Source organism: Mytilus trossulus, chromosome 14, assembly GCF_036588685.1.
Source record: "Mytilus trossulus isolate FHL-02 chromosome 14, PNRI_Mtr1.1.1.hap1, whole genome shotgun sequence".
Taxonomy (NCBI): Eukaryota; Metazoa; Mollusca; class Bivalvia; order Mytilida; family Mytilidae; genus Mytilus; species Mytilus trossulus.
Window position 1 is genome coordinate 51238772 of NC_086386.1, and position 20184 is coordinate 51258955.

At 32.1% G+C, this 20184-nt stretch overlaps 1 protein-coding gene across 1 annotated transcript; it reads left to right on the forward strand.

The window, feature by feature from the left end:
- Window positions 1-751: 751 nt before the first annotated feature.
- LOC134697848 (uncharacterized) lies at window positions 752-10984 on the forward strand. The gene is made up of 9 exons (XM_063560137.1): window positions 752-767; window positions 3931-4134; window positions 4716-4880; window positions 5453-5515; window positions 5905-6114; window positions 7030-7200; window positions 7969-8217; window positions 8834-8927; window positions 10415-10984. Exons 1-9 carry the CDS (start codon window positions 752-754, stop codon window positions 10749-10751), a joined length of 1509 nt encoding a protein of 502 aa, XP_063416207.1. The 3' UTR covers window positions 10752-10984.
- The last annotated feature ends 9200 nt before the right edge of the window (window positions 10985-20184 follow it).

A 20184-nucleotide genomic window follows, 5' to 3' on the forward strand; every position in this document is an offset into this window, starting at 1 on the left:
ATAACCTCGTATCGACCTCTTACAAAGGCTATAATTGTATAATATGGTATTTAAATGATATTCAGGGTGCAAATTCAAAACCATTGGCTTATGTTACATTTGTGGAGGTTGTTTGGATAAGTGAATTTATAAATGTTAACATTACACTCAGTTGTCACGTGTATATGTTTATATAGTTTATTTGCAATGAATGAATTGCATTCTAAGATTCAAAAAATAATCTTATCATTTTAGGGGAAAATTGCCATTGGCGTTGTTGTAGGTATTGTTGTTCTCGCCTTGTTGGTCGGTGTAAACATAGCCATAATAGTTTACAGAGGAGGAATACAACCAAGGTTAGACAAGATGAAGATAAACGATTCGGATATTGACAATACCGATTTAACAGTTCCAGAACTAGAAGCCGATTTTAAAGAATATTAATAAAAAAATAAATTATTTGTATGCTATTTGTTTTGTTGCAACTTTTTTCTATTTGGTAATATACTACATGATATATATGTGATTTTTATTTTTTCAAATCTAGAACTACAACACATTTAATTAGAACATAACCTTTACATCTTATTATTTTCCTAGACATTGGCACAAAAGGACGACCACAAACAAGTATCAAGCATGATGATTTTAATTTTCCAATTTTGCAGCCACAATTAGTACTTTTCGCTTATGTATTGGCATATTTTGCTTCAATTTAATTTTCACATTCTAATTGTTTTAACCATATTGTATTACATTACACACCGTAACCATGCAAGAGATGAACTGTAATTATTACATGCAATTACATTAGCATTTCGGGGCCTATTATAGCTGACTATGCGGTATGGATTTTGCTCATTGTTGAAGGCTGTACGGTGATCTATAGTTGTTAATTTGTGTCATTCTGGTCTCTTGTTGAGAGTTGTCTCATTGGCATTCATACCACATCTTCTTTTTTATAATTACCACCTAATTTTATTATCCCAATATCAGCTGTGCTGATTCAAATTTCTGCATGGTCTTCATCTGATTACTTAAGCGCTATCCAACTGTATTTTATAGTTTGTTCCTTGCTGTACTATTTACCATTATTCAAGGTAAGGGTATGGTTTGACGCCTGTAAATCAGCTAAATGCCGTTATATCCAATCTGCGGCTGTTCCAAGTCAGAAGCCTGTAGTGAAGTGATTGTCGTTGGTTCGTGTCTTTCATATTTGTTTTTCGTAATGCGTGTTATTTATTTACATACTTTGATCAACTTCACTAAGCAAACACGTGACTAATATCTTTCATACGTGCTTATGTTAATTAACCATAGACATAAACTCCCAAAAACCTACCAGTTAACAAAAAATGTTTTTCCATCATAAAACGGGTGTCATTTTTATAATCCTAATCTATGATCTAAAACCGTGATCTAGTACCATCAAGATGAAAAGTGCATTTCTATATTTACTTTTCATCTTATCCAGTTATCACAGAGATTGTAAGTTCGAAGTGCGCTCGTGCGGGTGTACTCGACTCAAATCTTAATTAACAAAGATTGTAAATTTCACTATCTAATGACGGTGGTATTCTCCGAGCACTCCTGCTTCCTCCAACAATAAAAACCTACCACAAAGATATAACTCAAAAGTGCCGTTAAAACACCAACAATCAATCAATCAATCAATAGAAAAGGGGACTTTCTTTTAACATTAATTTGAACTTTGTTGTGGCTATGGCTAAAACGTTCTTGTCTGGTCAACATAAACTACTATAATGTGTACTTCTAGCAGGGACATCTGATTAGTTAAGTTAAAAGAAAGATTCAATGATATTAAGTACATCATACATTTTTTGAGTGTCGTCATGTTAAAAAAGAGTCAAAAAAAATTTTGACGAAAATACACTGATAAAAAAACTGCTAAAGAAATTATTGTATATTAGAACAAACGATATTCAAAGGTGCTTTATATCTTTTTGTTTTGTTTTGAAAAGAATACGTAAAATAAATACCTGTATTTAAATACTATTATGTACAATATATATAATGGAGACTTAAGTCGGCTGATCAATGGAACACGGAAGTTACTAAAATACGTATGCAAACTGATTTAAGATGAAGTCGGATTGTTAACATACATAATTATAAAAATGAAAACAATTATAGTAGGTTTATCGATTTTTTGGTTTGGAATATTGACATTTTCGGTAAAAGGTGAGAACTTATGCTTTGTTTACTTGTAAATGTAGAACAACCATTGTACTGATATACGTAAATCCAGTAGAACGCTTATGGCGCATCATTTAGATAAAGCTTTTAAACATAGATTATTCACTCAAATATGAAATAAAAAGGGCTGCATTTCTCCGTGACCTTGATGAGATTGCATCCAATCTTCGATCAAATTATTAAACGCACAATATACTCTTATTTCTAACCATACTAACATTCGAAGTGGGTATACCTCTAATACAAGTCTTTTCTAAAAGGAAGTTTCTTGTGGAAAATCAAATACAAATCTCAATTTGTCTGTAACATTGTTAAAGTCTTTTCTAAAAATGAATATTTAATATATCAATCTTATAAAAAAATAAGGATATATACAATGTACGTGAGCGTATTTTTGGGATTACTACAAGAATAAGGAAGTCACTAAAACATCTGTCAATATACATGTATGACAACAATTCAATTTTAAAACAAACGAAGAATGTGGAATTATATATGAACAAAAAATTCCATGAAATATCACTAGCAGTATATTTAAACAAAAACTGGATTTTTTTAAAATTAAAGGCATAACCTACAAAAAAGCCATTGAGGTCACAAACTATCTAAGGAAAGTTGAAAGAAACGAAGCGATCAAATAGTATCCTATCTTAGGTGCAGTCGTATTTTTCATAATCAAAGCTTTATACAAACATATGACTTTCCAACACTAAAAAGAGGATCAAAGTATACATTGTATGGCTATTAGTGATCTAGAAAAAAAATCATGTGTAAGTTGATATTCCATGGTCAATGGCTAATTGAGATATTATCAAAATAATGCGTTAATAAAATAATAATTGGCTTTTTTTGAAAACTTTTGATTTGATACTCCGCCTTTGTGTCAGGGTTTCCAGCGGGGAAAATATGTATGGATTATTTCGGATTTTATAGTTCACTATACAGATGTTGTCCTTTCACTGAGCAAAAGCAACAGTTTGGTTACTCTCTTGGTCTTATGTATTTCTACATCAATATAAATTTTCTCCTTGTATATATTTTTTTAGTATCACATGCTTATTGTTCATCTACGAGTATCTGTCTACTATTAAGATTTTTCAGACCGAGTGTTTCAATTTGTATACTTTTATCTGCAAAGGGTGTAAAACTTATGCTTCTTAAAATGTTATTTTTTTTCGAACGTTTCACGCTTAAAAAGTAAAAACACAAAAATACCGAGTTCCGAGGAAAATTCAAAAAGGAAAATCAAAAATCAAAAGGCAAAATCAAAAGTCCAAACACATCAAACGAATGGGTAACAACTGTCATATTCCTGACTTGGTAACACCAATACTTTCTGTCCATTCTGTAATACTTTTGTCTTAAATGACGACATGCATGTCCTGTTAGTGGTCCCAGCTTCCTACACAAATATGGATGTGTTTATGGCCCATGCACCAAAAGGGCAATATGGTTTTCGGTCTGAGCATTCGTCCGTTCGTCCGTCCGTCAGTCCCGATTCAGGTTAAGGATTTTTGTTAGTTTTGATGAAGTTGAAATCAAATCAATGTAAATCTTAGTGCATATTATCTTTATGATATGATCTTTTCTAATTTTGATGCCAATTTAATTTTTATTTAATCACAATTTTACAGTCCACTAAAAATAGGAAATGATAGTGCGATTGGGGCATCTTGTACTATAGACACATTATTGTTTTAAAGGATTGAAACTTACTTCTTTTTGAATCAACAGGTGATCCATGTAACAACTATAAAGTGTTGGATTCAGCAGACGACTTCAAACGATCTGCTGCTTATAGTAAAGAAACTTCGTTATGTGATAATATGCTGGAGTCAGGATGGTATAGAATCATAAGCAAAGCGGGCGAAAGAATGCCAACGAAATGTATAGAGGGAGGTTTCCGTTGTGGGACAATATCATCTATATGGATGAATGGTAAAAATTAAAGATTTTATGGTTAAATGCTTTATATTTTGACGATGAAAACACTCTCAGTCAGCTGGACATTTCAATCAGAGGAATTGAGATATACACATTTATGTAAATAGTGTTCTTTCTTCAATATTTATTCAATCATCTTTATTAATTATATCTTAATTTTATACATGTACGTTTCAATAAAGTAAAACTTCATTTAAAACAATTTTTGTCTCATTTTTTTCAACAATTTAACATAAATGAACAATATACTCGTTAGAAAGAATCTCTTTATTTCAGCTGTCACAAAAGATATGAAGCACACAACATAATAAAGGGAATAAAAAAGACTACCTTCTTGACATATTTAAATGTGTAATATACCAAAACACCTATGCAATTTAAATATCCCAAGAGTAAATGCCCTAATAATTTATTTCAAATAAAATATTATTGTACTGTGTATCAATGTCAAACATATGCACTAGTTTATGGAAATGGTTTAAATGTACAATTGCATAACGTTATCTGAAACCTGCTTATAAATATTCATGATGGTACAAAAATAACAAATGCCTTATGTTTTATGAACATAATAGGAACCTATCCGGTAACAAATGAAACCAAATCAGTTACAGCATGTGCAGCGAACTACAATGGAAATTGTTGTGCATATTCACATCAGATAAAAGTGAAAAATTGCACCAGTTACCTTGTCTACAGTTTGGTTCCTGTAGCACCATGCTACCAGGCGTATTGCTTTGGTGAGTTTTACATTGGAATAACCAATAAACATAATGAATACCTCTTTAACCCACGTTATTCTGCATATGTAGATATAGATATGAGTTAATTTTCTAAACAATGTAGACAAAAATTACCATGATCATACATGTATTTATTAATAATGAAAAGATGATGTTTTTGATTTTGCCATTAGAGAAGAGACTTTCCTTCATGAAATTTCCTCGGATTTCAGTATTTTTGTGATTTCATTCTGTTTTAATCCTGTACAGGGATATCGCTTAAACTTAAATTCGTTAACAGATTTAAGGAAGAACTGTTTGCCTATAACAACGTCATAACAAATATATTCTTGAGAACATTTAATTACTTATTAGTCGGTATTACTTATTACGTATAAATTTATAAACGTTCCCTCTTTTCAATTCCGTTCGATGAGCAACTACAACATTTTACAATATGATGCTTGAATCAAAAATTAAAACATGAGTCTCATAATATAATTTGAATATTCAAAATGCCATTCGGTTTCTTTTTATATTTTATGCATTTTAAAAACAAGTTTTACAAATTTTATATATACACAATGCAGGATCAGAACTTCCATGTCCAAATGGAGAAATGTCTAATAATGGTTTCAGTCCTGGATGTGAACGTAAGTATATAGAATCATCCTAATATGTCAATTTATCTTTATTTGTATAGATTTTGTATTATGCTTTTTTCCTTCCTTCTTCCTCGTTTCTTTTTAAAAAAAATAGGTAACATCTGACAATTATGTAGTAAACATATTTGAAAATAAATAAGGCAATATCTATATAGACAATGAAAACTTACAACAGTTGCATTGACGTGCAGTTTTAAACAAGCAATTTGTTGTCTGAAAACTAACCAAGGTGAAATGTTCATTGAAATAAATTAATGATACAAAATAATGTGGGCCTGTTACTTAATTCTGTTCTTATTGTTTATATAATGCTTATCATACATTTGTTAACAATTATTCAACATAACTAGAAGAGCGGACATACATTTTTTTTAAAGCTGATCCTTGCGAAAGCAGTAATCATGGTGTACTACAAGGTGAAGTTAAGAGATCCTCCAATTATACGCTGACAGCAAATGACGTAGCTATAGAAGACAGTCGACTCAGAACGGGATGGTATAGGATTGACAGTGTGACCGGAAATGATATTGCAAACTACAGTGTTCCCATGATGCAGTGTGGCACTCTTTATCCTCTCTGGATGAAAGGTTTATTTAATATACTTTTTTTTTAAAATAGGTTGAACTTTGTGAGATTTTGGGATGATCAAAATCTTAATATGTGATTGTAAACCGCAATAATTACACGGTAGGTGTAGTGTTTTGTTCTGTTTTTATTGGACAACTATATGACTTGTATGGTTTTTAAGCGCGAATATACATGAGGTAAAAAAAATAAAAAATAACATAATAATGATAGAAGGTATTATGATATGATGATAAAAGACATTATGAACCATGATACATTATTTAAAAATATTAAAGTCAAATATACCTCTAAAGTTCTTTTATTTCAAAATGTATAAAAACAAACAAATTTCAAATTCAAACGATACATCCATACATTTTAAATGTCCCTTAAAGTACAGACAATTTACAAAAATAATCTTGTACATACTAAAGTACACTTATATGAGACTGTACACATGCAAAACATACCTCATAGCACTGAACAAGACACATTACCTACTGTATTTATTCCATGATACATATGCTTGTGTACATGTTATAATTATATGGCACCTCGACTGTGAAGTCATCGAATGAGACTTGTTGTCGAATCTATCCACAACAAGAGCAACATGATGAGTGCCACGAGTGGTGCAGGATTATGGATGCTACTGGGCCACCAAAGAATACCCAATTTTGTTATGTAATTCGTGAGGCTAAGTCTTTAGTTGAAGTTGTCCTTTTCTTGTCATGTTTTCGTCTTTTCTTGTCTGCAATGGTGTTGTCAATATCTCTTTGATTTGTGAATTTTGAATGTTCTCTTTTTAAAGGGAAGATTACTGTATTCATTAAACACGGTTCATTTTTTAAATCAAACATACGGTCACAAATTATTTTCCTCACGTATTTTCTTTGCAAAGACATGTTATACTTTATATTCTGTATTTCATTCAGGAAGTATACCAGATGGAAGAGAGAGAGATAAAACTGTAAATAGAAAAGTCTGCAGATCCGGACTAACTGATACCTGTGTAAAAGAATATGATATAAAAGTACGAAACTGTGGTACCTACAGAACATATTACCTGGCACAGTTAGATGTTGACAAATCAGCATACTGTTTCGGTAAGTGCTCATTCTTTAAAAATTGCTTTATCTAATGCAACATCATTTGTAACGTTCGTTTTGATTGGAAAACGTCACCAAAATTCATGGCATCAATACACAATTGATGCCATAAAAGCGTACGCAAAAGGTCATACGACGTATGACAGATTTTAGGTTCTAGTATATGATTTGACGTTGTTTCTGTCAGTTTCATTAGAACGGAGATAACAATATTGTTATCGCAAATACAGATACATGTAGCTGTCGCTTGTAAACTTAATTTTCGACCATTCTCCATCTGCAAAATCAGTAATACTGTTACATGTATCAAGGTTGTTATTTAATATAATCATATATTGACAAATATAATGTGTATGATGTTCTGAAATCCGCTTTGAACAACAATTTTTTTTTTGTATGATTTAAACTTTTATTAGCTATATAGAGATATTTATAAAAATACATATAGTACTGAGTAAAGACGTTGCGTATTTGTCTTTTAAAACGCCGTGTTGAGCATAACATTCAAATACCAAATTGAGTTGACAATAAAATGGACCATATACATTTTGTAAGTAGAAATAACTAGCACAGACTAAGGTTTTTCAAATTTAGTTGAAATGAAAATATTCGTATACCCAAAAAGGTGCATGAAGACTACATGTATACCAATTCTGACTTTTTAATACTATTTATCACACATGTGTCAGATAGGCTTATATAAGAAATAGTATTAATCACCATTTACATAACATATCTAAATTGTTCTTGAACTTCCAACGCCAGGAACGTTACCACTACCACAACCAACGACATTGACGACGACAACAAGATCAACCACAACAACAAAAACAACGACAGCAACCAAACCTACGACAACAACCAAACCAACGACAACAACACCAAGATCAACTACAACATTTAAAACAGTATGGACAACCAAGACCAAACCAGTTTCATCCATAACTAAGAATGGAGAAATCTCTACTACTTCATCACTGAATAAACAAACAACATCACATCTTCCCCAAACAGGTACAGACAGTTTAATTTCTTTACTATTAAAATACTTAATTTTGAATGCATTATGATTTTAATTTATGGAATGGAAATTTCCTCACAATGTTCATGTATGTCATTTTTTTATTAATCAAAGAGATAAAAAAAAAATATTACAAAGTGGTACATTGAAGAAAAAGAAGATGCTTTATTCAATAATCAAGATAGAAGTGGTACAGTATATGAAATACACTCGATATAATCATGATAATAGATTGTAGTTACATTTTTAATACACGCGATAACAGAACGACTATCTGACTATGTTAGAGACCAGAAAGAAACGATTGTTTATGTGAGAAACTATTTAGAAGTAATTATAAACTGAACTCGATCATTTTCAATATTCTAATATCTAAACTTTTAAAATAGTGTACAGATCTGTATGAACGGGAAGTTTTGTATTCGTACAAGTCATATGGCTTAAAAATGAAGACTGTAAAGGCATGTGGCAGAAAATCACAGCGCAGAAGATTTACAAAATAAGTATTCTTTCATTATACGTTGCACAGTTACACTTTGGTTTGCCTTAACATAAAAGTCTGTAACGTTTATCTATATATTTTGCAAAGAACTATTCTGTCAATTTTAGGTAAAGATGAAGAATCTGTTGACATCATGGTAATAGTTGCAGTCCTGATTGTGCTCGTCTTTATCCTGCTGGTGGTTATAGTCACAATTTTTATGTAAGTTATTTAATTTAATAGTAACTAAACGATCGTATAAATATACACCGAAATTCATATATTGAGGCACTGTCAATCGATTTTAGTATTATCGCAACTTTACACAATTTAATACAGAAGCCATTGATACTGAAGTATTTACAGAGTACGACTAATCATCAAATTATACTTATCAATTAGTTTGTACTTCCACACGCAGCACAACACGTGCCATAAGTGGAACAGTTCCTGCTGTCCCTACCGGAGCACACGAGATCATAACTGGTTTAAATTATTGCTTGGTTCGTGTTGGACAGTCTGTGGGTTTTTATGTAGTGTATTAACCACCTTCCTTTTTGTCGCTTTTTTAAAATGGTATTATTTATATAAAAAAAAGAAGACGTAGTATGATTGCCAATAAGACAACTCTTCACAAGAGAACAAATGACACAGATATTAACAACTATAGGTCACCTTACGGGTACGGCCTTCAACAATGAGCATAGGATGTGTAACACACCAACAAACGACAACCTCTGAATTGCGGGTTCCTGACTTGGGACAGCACATACATATATATAATGTGGTGGGGTAAAACATATTGGGGGATCCCAACCCCACCTAACCTGGGACAGTAGTGTAACATTAAAACATAAGAACGAACTATAAAAATCAGTTGAAAAAAAATTATCAGATGGATACAATTAGAAATATTACACAGAGTGAAAGTGGACGAGTACTTGGATACCCATCAACAAAAAGACAATGAATACAGATTCGAGAGTACTTGTAGTTACTGACAGCTACTTTAAAGCCACTTATTACTAATAAAAAAAATCGGACGCTTTTCTTTTTTTGCCAGACATACGCCAATATACGTCACTTTAATGCCCGAAACACACGTATGTACGCTTCTCGCACACCTAAAACACGTTTTAAGCTCGTTGTACACTCAATGCAGATATGATTGACAAGTTGAATGCGTTGTTTTCTATGTCAGGCGTACGTCAGTGTATACGCTGACATGTGACGCCAGTATAGTACATTGAAGCGCATTAAAATAATTAATTTTGTTTTTCCACAACTTCTAGCCCTTTAAAAAGTCTTAGAGCTTAATGACCAAAAAGTTCGAACAAAAGCCATCTACCGTAAAGGTTAACTTTACATTTGCCAGAAAGTATTGAGGCCTTTTTTGTTTGCGAAAAATGTTCCCACCGAATAACTAAACACATAATGAATTCGTTTTACTTTTGTGTATAATTGATTTCAAATCCCCAACAAATCTACATTTGTATTTTATTGAAATCCATATTTCTTGAAAAACACATAGTACTGATTGAGTACCAAAAGATACTAAAAAGTCACAGTATAATTGGAATAAAGAATTTACATGTACTCCTTACTTTCATTTAATTACAATGTAGATAACATCTGTTTTGCTACTTAACACTTTTAATAAAGTTTTGAAAAAAGCAATGTTAAACCAAGCCTCAATTATTTATTTTTAGGTTGTTCAGAATGAATCCTCAGTGTATGAGTCCACCACCACCACCAACCTATGAAGATATTGTGAAGACTGACAAAAATACTTTTAATCCGTATGCACAAATCGGGGAAACGAACAATTACTCTTCTATAACAGAAATAAAGGACAACATGCACAATGAGGGGTACGACGAGATTCCTTACGATAAAAACCAGACTATACAGGAAAATAAACTATACCTTCAAAACTATGCTGTAATGCCGGATTCAAATCAGATCGTACATGAAAATATGGTGTATCTGCAAATTCCTATCAAAGTGCCACTAGATAAATCTGAAAAACCTGAGATTTTTCAATGAATACATGAATATGCGGTACAGCATAATTATATGATTTCCAGTTTCTGAACTTATCGAAAGTGCATAACAAATTTTGTGACATTATGTTTTCGGAGAATTGAGATTGACAGCAGACTTTTATATAATACACATATTGTACAGGTTTTTTTATTATATTCATGCGTTTTTGCAAACTAATATGTCATATTTACAAATTTTACGTAACAGAAGTGGGACTAAAATGTAGCAGTTATAATCTATTTATTGATATTCTTATCTTTTTAGTCATGGTGAAACAGTATTGAATATGAAGTGCATTGTTTTTTTCTCTCTCAAACGCCGTATTAAACATTTTTTTAAAGTTCAGTATAAAATCAGAGTCACACATTTCTTGTCCGGGAACACAGTTATCTACATAGTACATGTACCTTCAATTATCGTTGTCCCGAAATACAGTTTCCTTTAATTGCAGCGAACTAATATTCAAAAAAAAAAATTAAAAAAAATGCCTAATTTTTTATTTTTTTCCATCACTTTTGTTTTTGTTGCTTTTAAATGAATGTAAAGTCATCTAAGATAAGGTCTATATAATTTGTTTTTGATATTTTGAGCAGAAATGAGTGATTTGTGTGATTTCCTCCTCTTAAAAGCTCTCTGGCTTCATCCATACATGTACATGTGTCCTTTTGGTTTGTGTTGCATAGAGAAAGCGAGCTGATGAAGTTTTCTTTTTTATATGTTTTTGAGTAAATGGCGAACATTATGTACACTAAATCTTGTTGAAAAGTGCAGGTGATATTTTTTTATTGTCTTTATAGTATTATAGACAGTTAGGGGAAACTAACTGTTTTATCGGGCCTAACTTGTCAAAAGAAAGTATGCTTAATATACGGTTCACCAGAACTTGAGAAGCTACGAACAAAACATTGAGATATTCACGGCACTGACTTCAAATATTTGATTACAAAAATCTTGTTCAACAAGTCTACAGTGCATAATGCATATCTGGCTTGAAACATTGATGATAAAACTGAGAATGGAAATGGGGAATGTGTCAAAAAAACAACAACCCGACCATAGAACAGACAACCGCAGAAGGTCACCAACAGGTCTTCAATGCAGCGAGATATTCCCACACCCGGAGGCATCCTTCAGCTGACCCCTAAACACATATATATTATAATTATTCAGTGATAATGAGTTTATTTTACAATGATATTTTTTCTACTTTGTGCGTCTTTTTATTTAACACATATATATAATGTCAATAAAAATAACAATACACAAGTTCGAAATCCAATTCATCATACATGTCATAATTGGAAAAATTGTTAAATCATTCAATGAAAAACATTTAAATGGCGGATTTCTCTTCGAAATTTCCGAGAAATAAAAATGTAAACAAACGGGTTTTTTTTTCAAATTTGAAATGCATATATTATTTTTTCTCCTAGAAATATCGTTCAATATGACTGTTTGAAATGGTTCTTGAAGTTATATTGATTTATAGTATTCAGAAACTTTGCAAACACAGTTATAATATTTGAACCAAATCATGAAAGATCGGGTACCGCATTTGGATGATCGTCAAAAAGATCTGTTGTCGCTAATACGTTCTTGCAAAAGCCCCCCAAAACACTAGATTTTTTTTCACAAGTAATTATTAAAGCTACAAATGTAGGTTCACACTGCTGATTAGACCAACTCTATCAATCTCGATCAAGATAAATTAAGGGCATACGATACAGTTTTGATCCCGTATTTACAAGTTGGTGAAAATTTGCATATAGGCTATTTTTTACCTGATTAAGTCAAATATGTAATAAAAAATATACCTTCATCTGCTAATTTTTGAGTTAAATGAGGTCGAAATTTGGTATATTTACTCATAATGCGGATTTGTGGCCGTATCTTCCCTTTCGAAAAAAAGACATAACTTTTTTGTTTTAAAAGATACGAAAATTGTGTTTTGTTAAATTGTTTGTAATTTATGTATTTTATAAATTGTCTAAAAATGTATGCATTTTTTGTTCAAAATAACTTATATATATCAAATGGTCATGAATTGAGAAAAAAACCTCAAATTTTGCTACATATATTTATCAATATTAAAAAAAATGCACTATTAACACGCTACAGTTTTATAAAATTTGGTCCACATAATCTCCCTGCAAATTGAAACAACATGTCCTTTTAAAAAAAAATGGGGGTCTATGCACTCTTTTTTAAATTAAATCAGATTGAATGATAAAAATCGGTCAAAAAATGCATCTTTTCTCGATATGTCACAGTTTGACGTCGCGAAAATAACATTTTACGTTAGCAACGTCAATACAGTGGAGATCACTTCTAACCTCTCATTAAATCTGTCAGAATCTGTCAGGAGAACTGTTCTAGAACAGTACGTAGAACTGTCAGCCTGACAGCTTTTAGTCAGTTCTAGGCTAGAACTGTTCTAGCTAGAACTGATTTGGTCAGTTTTACCTAGAACTGATTTTGACAGTTCTACCTAGAACGGATCCTGACAGTTCTACCCTAGAACAGTGTTAGACAGTTCTACCTAGAACTGACCAAATACCAAATCTTTGGTCAGTTCTACTTCTAGAACAGTCCTGCGGTTAGAATTGATTACAATTTCTACGGCTAGAATTAAAGTATAAATTCTACGGCTAAATTTGATTTATAAATCCTGCGGCTAAATTTGATTTATAAATCCTACGGCTAAAATTGATTTATAAATTCTACGGCTAGAATTGATTTATAAGTTTCAAGAACTCTTTGTCTAAATATAAATGCTTCGGCAAAATAGCGATTAATATTATGAAGAGTTTTGCTATTTTCCCGGTATTATTTCAAATTTTTTCGTCGGCAAGACTGAAAACATGTTTAATCCCGCCATATTCTACATGTATGTGACTGTTCCAAGTCAAGAGGCTGTTATTCAGTAATTTTCTATTGTTGATGTGTTACTTAAATTATTTGTTTTTCTTTCATTTTTTAACACAAATTAGGTCATTGATATTTGGGGGAGGGGGGCATTATTATTTCAATTGTTTTACATTTGTCATTCCGGGAGTCAGGATGGCTCGTTTAACATAAAAAAATTATCTGACCTTAATGTAATGCGTTGTTTCCCTAACCACCAGGGGCGGATCCAGCAGTTTTAAAAAAAAGGGGGGGGGTCCCAACCCAGGAAAAAAGGGGTGGTCCAACTATATGTCCTCATTCAAATGCATTGATCGTCCAAAAAAAAGGGGGGGGTCCAATTTTTATTTAAAACATTGGATCGTTAACAATTGTGATATCTGTTTACGAGAAGTGTTGATACCTCGGACGGACCTTTTTGACCGCATCAATCTAAACTTACCTTATTTGCTCCTTCTTCCTGCAAATCTTTATAGCTGCACAGTAATTCGGTTATAATTTTATGTCAAGAGGGACTGTAATATACAAGTTACAGCAATATTGGAAAACAATGACCTCAAAATATTGTTTGCATGAATTTATAGTGCCAGCATGTCCTCTTTTTATTCAAAGTATTTAATCGTAAACAAATATCAGGTACTGTAGTTTTCCTACTTCAGACTGAGTCGTGTAATAAAATCTTTTGACCGCATCTATCTAAATTGACCTTATTTGCTTTCTTTCTGCAAATCTATATACTAGTAGCTGCACAGTAATTCAGTTATAATTTTAGGTCAAGAGGGACTGTAATATACAAGTTATGTGTCAAAGCGACAACAACCCGACCATAGAGTAGACAACAACCAATCACGATGGATTGTATAATTCAAATGACAGCATGTCCTCTTTATATTCAAAATATATTGAACTGTTAACAAATTTCAGTAGTTTCTATATATCAGACTGAGTTGTTTTAATAACAACATTATTTGACAGCATCAACCAAAACTGAACATATATACTTTAATATCATGTAAATATATATGGCCTCATTGTTAACCAATAATATTTCTATGTGAGGACAGATATTGCATGATAAAGATGACACCAATTTTTTTCCACATTGATTTAGCGCGCCATTATTTCCTCTCTGTATCGATAATATTACTATTTAAGGAATGACTGTAATATTTTTTCTGTCTATGAAGAAATAACATAAATTATCGGTCGTCCCACTGTCTATATCACTCTGTTCAGCTCTTAATATTATTCTGTATCATGTCTTTGTGACGTCAAATACGTTACCCTGGCCTTTATAACTTTGACCCGGACATATCAGGGTCGTCATAATGTTTGAACCGAGGTTAATAACTTTGACTCGAACTTATCAAGTCATCTTTTGTGTGCTGGTGAAACAAAGAAAACACTTCTGAAACACGCAAATATAGCCCGATAAATCGATTATCAGATTATCTGCATATTGATATTGTAGTTTATCATATACTAAAGTACTTGTTTATAATATTACTAAAATTTTACAGTTCAATAACATTTAAAAATATCAAAAGGCTATGAAAGGATTACTAGGTTTATTGACCAGATTCTTAAGAATTTCCATAGCGGGCTGATAACGGTACCTTTATTGACTGCTTCCAGAATGTTATCACATGCCTTTCCGTTAATTTCCGTGACGTTTATCACATGCAACTTCGTGCATTTCCGGAAATTTGATTGAAAACGACAACAGAACGTGGAAAACGGCAATTGATAAGACTTTTCCAAAAATAGTTGAGGAGCAAAAATGAATAAAGTTAAACTTGTTTTGAAAGATATAAATGAGGTGACAATATTATTGAAGAACATTTTCTGAAAGTTCAAAGACAAACAAAAATTAAATTTTAATATTTCTTGTCTGTATATCTTCTGCTGAAGTATATGATAAAAAGATAATTACATGTCATTTTTCATATCAAACCCTTTATCGGCCCTCGTTCCTAATATCAGCCCTCGAGCCTCCGGCTCTTGGGCTGATATCACAACCTTGGGCCGATAAAGGGTTTGATATGAAAAATGCCATGTAATAATCTATACATATCAGCTGCTTGACATTATATGAAGGCTTTTGATCTCGTTCGCTACGCTAACTAGACAAGGCTTCATATTATGTCTCGCAGTTAATTGGTACAAATTTGGTGCACAATGAATAACGCGAGAAGCGGGTTTTTTAACAGTGTGCATGCACCACATTTTTTATGTTATTTCGAATGGACAGAAAAAAATATAACAGTCATTTCTTATAATTTAATTCTAAATTCCATTTTAAACCTAGGCAAACAATGAAAAAAACGTTGATGACGTTACGGTCACATGACTTACTTTTTTCTATGGGCTGATAACAAAACATCGTCAGCCAATCAGAAGACCCGTTACATCTAAAATTTAATTATTAAATAATGAATTTTCAAAAAAGTGACTTTTAAAGTCAGTAGTTCATGATGTTTTTTTTTTAAAAACAAAACTATATAACAGCATCATCCAAAACTCACATGACTGATTCATATACTTTATTTTAAAATGAAAAGTACATGTATGAGAAGTTCTCTTCTTGGAATAATTTGAAGAAGGAAATTGATTGGTTTTGTTTGTAGCATAACGTCCAGTGGCAAATGTTTCATTCATGTTCAGATCGAGTATATTTTTCTGACGTTCCCGACTCTCAGATATTATTTATAATCGTTATGGATACGTTTGGCTACGAGATAATGCAAATGTACATAGTTTGTTTACGTTTAACAACACTTTTTTCATTAATATCCCATAATTCATCCACTGTACAATTTTTGTTTGAACATTTGTCAAAACAGAATCTTAAATAATGAATGTAAATCCAAGGCAAACAAGGTAAATTAAGATTAAAATTCCATGAATTAAATGCAGAGTTATATTCAGGAAGAGACTGTTAAAAACGGGGAATGAAGAAACGTAAACAATGTTGTTTCATATGCAATCTTATAAAAATATTTCTCCGATGAGTTGGATAACCTTCTATCCACTCAGTCGATATTTGTACGTGTAACTTTTGATCAGTAAAAAATACAGAAAACTCTGCAATTTTATATACATTTGTAGTAAAGTAATTGAGATCACCACTAGTTTTTGGTGGGGTTCGTGTTGCGTATTCTTTAGTTTTCTATGGTGTGTACTATTATTTGTCTTTTTCATTTAAGCCATGGCATTGTCAGATTAATTTCGATTTATGAGTTTGACTGTCCCTCTGGTATCTTTCGTCCCTCTTTTAAGACTAAATAAAAAATATTATGAATCAATGTAATTTTAAATGAAATTAATAAAGTAACTGACTACTTCCGGTTCATCGAGTCTAACTTTTCAAGGTCAAATGTTTTCCATCCTAATGCTACCATCCCCAAGACTTTTACATGCACAAAAGCGATTTTATAGCAGAGGTCAAAATCTAAATCTCCAAGTTTATCTTCAACACCTACCTACCTTAATGTCCACGTCACAATGCAATGCAACCAAATCAAACGATCCTAAAACTCTACCATAAATGGTGAATTAGTTATACCTCAATGCAGCTAATTTTAAAGATAAGAGGGAGGTAACTCCATTAAAATCAACCCACTTTTTTAATCAGAAATACAAATGTTACGACAAAGTGTTACTTAAAGCTTAGTAAACAAAAACATTTTGAAGCCATCTCTAACTCTTTCTGAGGAGAAATGGGAATAAGCCAAAAATTGAAAGCTGAATTTAGGACACGACCTAAACCTGTAACTTGGGCACTATTTTCTTTTCAAAGACGCGAATTCAAAAGACCCGAGTTCGCCATCATTTATGGTTTGCCAGTTAAAAAACTATTTTACTTATAACAAATACAGAAGTGACAATTAAACTTTAACCAAATCTCATACTTCAGATATTAGGGGGTATTTGGAAAAATAAGTTTTTCGGTTTTCTTTTACGGGAACAATTAACATATACATGAAAATATACATTTTATTTCTACAATCTGACTCAGAGGTTTTTACTGTTCAAGAACACAACACATGCCATTGTAGTCGCAGTTTGACTTTAATTCTTCAAAATTCTAACTGGAATATGAATCAACTTAGGCCTTTACATTTGGTAAATGCATCCTCTTCGATCAAGCTCATGACCTTTAGGCTTTGGTCACACTTTAACCGCGGATTGCTTGAACGGACGCTGAACGGATGAAAAAAAAATGTTCCTCTGACAAGTTTGTATCTGTTTGGAGTCCGTTGGAGAACTTATTAAATAAAATGAATTTTTGTTCAGTCATTATTTTTCTTAAGTTATTTTATATTCGGCCTGTTCTCTTTTAGACAGTCTAAAACTGGTTTTTTAATCGCGTTGTCAGTTTTTTCCCCTCTAAGTATCTTTCGTCCCTCTTTTAATTAAACAACAATGCATCAACATCATTATCTTTGAGAGTAGAGACTATTTTAAATATTTTTTTATACTTTGAGTGGTTAACATTGGTGGTTCGACACCTCAGCAGTGACCCACTTTGCAGAACCTTCTAAAAATTAATATGCATGAAATACTTGCCACTGGTTGTCAACCTAATTATTTATATTCACTATTTCATCATCAACTTAACAGACGTATGGATAACAAAGTAGACTATTTAGAAGTACTAGAGCACAACGTGATATCGCGGGTCCGTGACTGAACTACAGTATATAACTACATGTATGCGTAAGCCTTTAAGTTATTCTAATATTGGTATTGTCACCTGATAAAGTCATGCCGATTATAAAATATGAGTCAAATTAATTAACGTCGGTTCCAAACTCCGTACAGTGATCTTTTCCGTTCCGGAACTTTTTTGCTTTACTCCATCAGTGTACGCACAAGGATAATAGTTACGCTGAACGGTGCCCACTGGTCACCTGAACAGAAACGGTTAAAATTGAGTCTATACGCGACAAAAAATAGTACATGATTTCCGGTTTAAAGTGAAAGTACGTTACTAAGGGGATACACAGTTTATAATTGCTGCTATATAAAACGGATATTAGCTTAATGCAAAGTTCCGGAATAACCATATTTCAAAGGATACTGTTGAGAGAGATACAAAAAGTAAAGAAAATACCAAATAATCAATAATCATAATAATTCACTAAAAAGAAACAATTGAAAATGCATAGAAGATTCACCCTTTACTCTATTTATATCTTAAAGCGAGTGACATGGCTTATTTTTTTTTAGAAAAAAAAACCTAATGTCCTATTTTGCACTCTCATGACATATATTGAATGGCCCCCTACAGAGATATTGAATTTCGTTACATCTTGCCACCCTTTACATAATTAATTGTGGTGACCTCTGGTCACCCTACACATATATTGAATTTGGTAACCTCTGATCACCCTTTACATATATTGAATTTACCTATAATTAATTAGATACTGAATTTTGTAACCTCTGGTCAACCTTGCCACCTTAAACAGATATAGAATTTTGTTACATCCTGTCACATTTCAGATATTAACTGTGGTGACCTCTGGTCACCCTACACATATATTGAAATTGGTTACCTGTGGTCACCCAACACATGCATTAAATTCTCTTAAACATTAAAAGATATTGAATTTGGTTACTTCTGGTCACCCCCGCAAGCCTTCTCAGATATTGAATGTTGTTACATCTTGTCACCTTTTACATAACTAATTGTGGTGACCTCTGGTCACTCTATACATATATGAACTTTAAATACCTCAATTGACCCCACACATCAACTGAATGGGGTTACCTCTGGTCACCCTTCACATATTTTGAATTTGGATACCTCTTATCATACACAAATATATAATTTGGTTATCTCTAGTCACCGTGCATACATATTGAATTTGGTTACCTATATTTAGCATACTTAGATATTAAATTTTGTAAACTTCGTTCACTCTACTCATATATTGAACGTTGTAGCCTCTGATCAATCTACACAAATATTGAAAAAGGTAACCTCTGGTTAACCATTACAGATATCGAATGTGCTTACCTCTGGTCATCCTATACATATATTGACTATGGTCACCCTACAAAGATATTGAACATGGTTACCTCTGGTCACCCTACAAATATATTGAATATGGTGACCTCTGGTCACCTTACCAAAATTTTGAATATGGTTACCTCTGGTCACCCTATGCAGATATTGAATGAGGTTACCTCTGGTCACCTTACACATATTTTGAAAATGGTTACCTCTGGTCACCCACACAGATATAAGCTATGGTTACTTCTGGTCATCCTACAAAGATATTGAAAATGGTAACCTTTGGCCAACATTCAATATATTGACTTATGTTACTTATTATAACAATTCACAAAAAATGAATTTGGTTAGCATCGGATATCTCGATTCACACTTTTTGCGCTACTTTTATAATTAATATAGTAACTTCTGGTCGCTGTACACATATATCTAATTATTTTGCCATTGTCAACAAATATATATAGCAATTGGCTTTTTTTGAATGTGGTTACCTCGGATCACTATACA

What these genes read in the sequence shown, in the direction of transcription:
- LOC134697848 (XM_063560137.1), top strand. An exon ending in TTTCAGTCCTGGATGTGAAC is followed by an intron (nt 5,516 to 5,904) that starts GTAAGTATATAG and finishes TTTTTTTTAAAG; the next exon opens with CTGATCCTTGCGAAAGCAGT. An exon ending in GTTATAGTCACAATTTTTAT is followed by an intron (nt 8,928 to 10,414) that starts GTAAGTTATTTA and finishes ATTTATTTTTAG; the next exon opens with GTTGTTCAGAATGAATCCTC.